At 39.5% G+C, this 4,814-nt stretch overlaps 1 protein-coding gene across 1 annotated transcript; it reads right to left on the reverse strand.

The window, feature by feature from the left end:
• Positions 1–821: 821 nt before the first annotated feature.
• On the reverse strand, positions 822–4,563 carry LOC311230371 (uncharacterized protein). Its single transcript, XM_084316638.1, has 8 exons — positions 4,498–4,563; positions 4,321–4,397; positions 2,831–3,011; positions 2,416–2,664; positions 2,115–2,286; positions 1,839–1,987; positions 1,122–1,342; positions 822–948 (listed from the first exon to the last, which is right to left on the reverse strand). The coding sequence occupies exons 1-7, from the start codon at positions 4,514–4,516 to the stop codon at positions 1,164–1,166; spliced, it is 1,026 nt and encodes a 341-aa protein (XP_084172764.1). The 5' UTR covers positions 4,517–4,563; the 3' UTR covers positions 822–948; positions 1,122–1,163.
• Positions 4,564–4,814: the final 251 nt, after the last annotated feature.

A 4,814-nucleotide genomic window follows, 5' to 3' on the forward strand; every position in this document is an offset into this window, starting at 1 on the left:
AACAGTGTAAAAGTCTATATATTTTGCAGTAATTTGTGCAAAAGGAGCCCCACCCAAGTACTGAGTGAACATACTTTTCAGAAGGCCGACATTTCTATATTACATTTCTCTTCAAACTCTCAAGATATTGAATTTTGGGCTTTAAGCCATAATCATCCAAATTAAAACAAATAAAGGCTTGAAATATTTCACTTTGTATGTAATGAATCTATAACCGAGTTTTGCTCGAATTACTGAAATAAAATAACTTTTCCACGATATTCAAATTTATTGAATATATACCGTATATATAAAAATCTTGGGGTTAGACAGACACATCATTGGGCAATAGTGATTGAGCCCAAAGCATGCGTCTCAATTTCTTTTATAGACTTAGCTGGCACGGCCGGGTGTCACCGGCCACTGGGAATTCAAACAGACCTATATCAGTGGAATGCAAAATATCCCAACGCTGATAATAATAATAATAATAATAATAATAATAATACACTTTAGTTGTATAGCACCTTTCATACAAGGATTTGGACATTTACGGTGGCCAGTTTAGAATTGCAGCCTCCCGTAGGTGCTCTTTGAGAGCGGTTTTGAAGGTGGGTAGGGATTCACATTTTTTGTAATCTAGTGAAAGATTAAATCTCTATTCATTATGTACACAGACAGCTGCAGATCGCTTGATGACCAAAGGCATCTGGTTAAGTTTTCAGATGACACTGTCCTTGTATCCCTACTGCAGCGCTCCTTTTCATGGACCTTTTCATAAATAAAATACTTCTTTTTCTTCTTTAGTCGTTTCAGATATGTAGCTTATCGAAGTTTTGTCAGCTGGTGCTGGGGTTTTCTGGGCCGCCACGTGAGGGTCGTCATTCCCTCTTGTGTGGTCCTTCGCATCCATGCAGAATACCCAGACGAGGAGGGGGTATACACTGGCTTCAGACCGCCGCCCCTTGACTAAAGAAAATAAAAACATTAAAAAAAACTCTAAAACCTTTGTGTTACTACTGTATAATGAGTCTTGGTTGGTATGAGTGTGTATAATGAATATAAGTATGGGTTGGTAATAGTGTATACTACTCATTGTTTTATGGTTGAAATGTTCGAGATAAATAAAGAACATTACTGACTATGAGGGAGCAGGTTCATTGGACCAGTAGCCTGGTCTGGCTTCAGACCGCCCCTTCATTAAAGCGTGACTCATATCCCGCAATGGCATCCTCCATCGAAGGCCTGTCAAAATGCGCAGACAGATGTTCAGGGATGGGAATCTCAAGCACCTGCTCCATGTAACGCTCCGGTTCAAGGATGACGCTGTCAAACAAGAACTCCATGAGCTCGTTCACATAGTCTGTAAATAAAAAATGCCATGTCATGTTATAAATGTTATTTAAATGTATTTGTATTCTTATAAGTGCAGTTTTAGTCTTTCAATAATATAGTTTATGCAGAAAATGACAATCAAATGGGAAATAAGATAAACTAATAAGATGAAAATAAATATGCAGTGCCTTTATAACCCTATACGCTCTATACAAGCCCACTTTATCATATATAAATATCATATTGATAAGCCTTGTGTACTTGGCTTTATACAATTAGTCAAATGTGTATAAATACCAGTACTTGGCCATTTAAAAGGGAAGAGGGATATGGCCTGTTGAGAAATGTTACCCCCAATAGCCAGTGCCTCTGTTTTGTCTGTTAATTTTATATCCAGAGTAATAACCAAATGTTTTAATTTTACTCATACGGCATGGAATCGACCTCGAAATAGAAATGGAAAAATCTAAACCCAAGTGCCCAAGAATAAGTTAACATTCCAAGAAATTGCATGTTTTACTCACTGAATGTTGCCGCAGCCCTTATGGGTTTCAGAGTGTAGCCCCCCTTCTTTGCCTTGGGAAAATTTAACTTGAAGGCAGGCTCTCCGGTGGAACTTGTAGCTTGTGGGCGTTTGGCATTTTCATTGAAATGCATTGCAGATAGGTAGAGTCTGAAAGAACAAAAATATATATAAGCAATATATTTTTAATAGATCTAGTAGGTAATCTATTTTCTACATAATGAGTGATTACACATCAGGTGTTCATAATTAGTCATCTGTACACAATCTAAATTACCTGCAAAGCATTCCTAGAAATGGAAACACAACGTTCTTTGGTGCGAACCGTAAGATGACACTGTGATAAGACTCCAATGGAGACGTTTGGTGGTGTGGACTGAGTTTAGCGACATCCTTCAGGATTCTCTTGTTTAGAAGCACTTTTTCAAGTCTGAAGGCAGCCTTTGATTCTAAAGGTAAAAAGAAATTGCATTCAGAAAAAAATATGTTAAATATATACTCATCATGAAAGATGGACAGACATACATAGGTCTTTTGACAATATCAACTTCTGACACATAACCATAGTGTGTACATACGAGGCTTCAACCACTTGCTCTTATCTCTTGAGAGATGGTCCGCATGAAGACACTTTTTAAACAGTGGGTCTTTATGTGTATGGACATCATGCATGTGGTTGAACAGTGACGTCCACTTTGCCACTTTCTCAGGGCCTGTCTGCGATGAAGATGCAGTCCAGTAGAGGTGGTTTGTTATGGCTTGCCTCCACTTCTTCACCACCAGACAGTCCTTGTCCTTGGCCACTTGGTCCACCTTCTTAGACAACCCTTGTAATAGGATTTTGCAGAACATAAGTCATCATCCAGTCTATTACATAATTGATTTACTTACCAAGCTATACATTGTTTACACAGCTTAATTTTAGACCTTTGATATCATGCATATTTAAACAGAACAGGATAACAACAGCATAAGAGATTGAATGTGTCATACCCTTTGCTAGATGCCAGACATCATAGAAGTGATTGATGCCCTGATCTCTCAGGAACTTCTGAATCTGGGGGTGACGGTCTGTGACAATGCAATCCAATGTCACACCACTGTCCTTCAGAAGAGCTAGGCTTCGCTGCAATCCTTCTTTTTCCATATGGTAACTGCCACCAACCTCATTGCTCTGTTGAACAGAACAGAGGCAGAACAGTATTTTTTATTTTTTTCTAGATTTTTTTTTGTATTTTTTTTTTTTTATTATTTTTTTAAACAGACATATAAACAAACATGACAACACACGATAAGATATACAAGCATTAAGGCGGCTAGGTGGTGTAGTGGGCAAGGCACTCGCCACCAGTGTGGAGACGCTAGGATTCGCGTGTTCGAATCCAGCTCTCCACATTGTTTTCAGTTTGGCTGGTCGTCCGCAGTAATACACATTGGCCGTATTACGGGGAGGGAAAACTGAAGGGTGGGGATCGAACGTTGTGAACAAGCGACTCCTACAAGTCGGTTGGTGCGCCTGCGCAGTAGAATCAGGAAGTGTCGGGGGCAGCGTGAGCCTCCCACGCGTTACTCCTCGACACTGAGAGATCGAGCTGCGCAGGTGAAAAGATGTGACTGCTGTTACCTCAAGTACCGGAGGGGACTTGTGCTATGTATGACTTAGTCCACATTGCAGCCGGCTTGTGGGAGGCAAGAAACAGCGTTCGTGACAGGGGAGGGTTGAATTGGATGATACGAAATTGGGATGGGAGAAAATATAGAAAAATGGGAGAAAAAGTGGATAAAAAAAAAATATATATATACAAGCATTAATTCACAGTGCATATCCAATGAAATTACCATTTAGTCATGTCTTATACAGGATATACCCCTAATACCCGTTATGTGATTATGCCATTTATATAATAATAATAATAATAATTTAGGATCGCATTGCTTAATTGGTAATTTGGTGTATACTATGCCCTTCAGCCTATGTGGAGCTACTATATTTTCTTCTAAATTTCTCCTTGGATACTAATGCTTGGGGATCAAACCATGTTGTTAGTGGTCTTAAAGTGTACGCCTTAAAGTAGTGGTAGAAATCTGGAAATGCCATACCTCCGTCTGCTTTGTTTCTCTGTGCGGTGGATCTTTTTATACGTGGTGGTTTGTTATTCCAAATAAATTTGAATGTGGAGGAGTGTAATTCTTTCCAGTAACCGTTGGAGGGGGTAACGGTAGAACAGTATTTATGTTTGGACACTAGGGGGCACACCAGCTCTATTATAAGAGGCTCTGTATTCATGCACCTGCGAGGATTCACTCTCAAACCTGGAACTGCTTATCTGCAACAAACAATTGACAACTGCTCTGTTCAACTTCATCATCATTCATCTTTTCCTTTGGACAATAAAACCCTGCAAACTACATCGGCTGCATCTTGGACAGTCAAGTCATTCAATGAGACAAGCGGCCACTACAAGTAGTATACCGGTATTCACCTGCACTAGCTGGATGTCTATGACAGTGTTGGAGTCTAGTTCCATGACGGAGTAGCTGCCGTACTTTGCGCAGTGGCCTGTGGACATACAGGAGTAGAATAACAATTTCATCAATGTAGTGCAATACTCTGAATTAAATCATAAAGTAGAAATCTGACATTGGGAAATGCTTCTAACCTGGGGAGTCTGCACGCATGTCGCCGCCAACGATGACCTTATTCTTCTGGCTCAAAGTTGCAAGAGTCACCTGAATGAATGAATGAAAACTTTATTAACAGATTGCAGAATGGGTACAATACAGTACGGCTCAATACACACAATATCGCCATACTACTACTGTTACAAAGGGTCAGATTAAACCGAATATATATATTTATTGCTTGAGATCCCTTGTATAATATTTGTATATCGTTTGATATCCCTTGTATATTCTTTATATACACGGAATATCCCATTACCTGGGTACAAACCAGACCATAATACTCGCTCTCCTA

The sequence above is a fragment of the Notolepis coatsorum genome, assembly GCF_963971535.1.
Source record: "Notolepis coatsorum genome assembly, chromosome: 6".
NCBI classification, from domain to species: Eukaryota; Metazoa; Chordata; class Actinopteri; order Aulopiformes; family Paralepididae; genus Notolepis; species Notolepis coatsorum.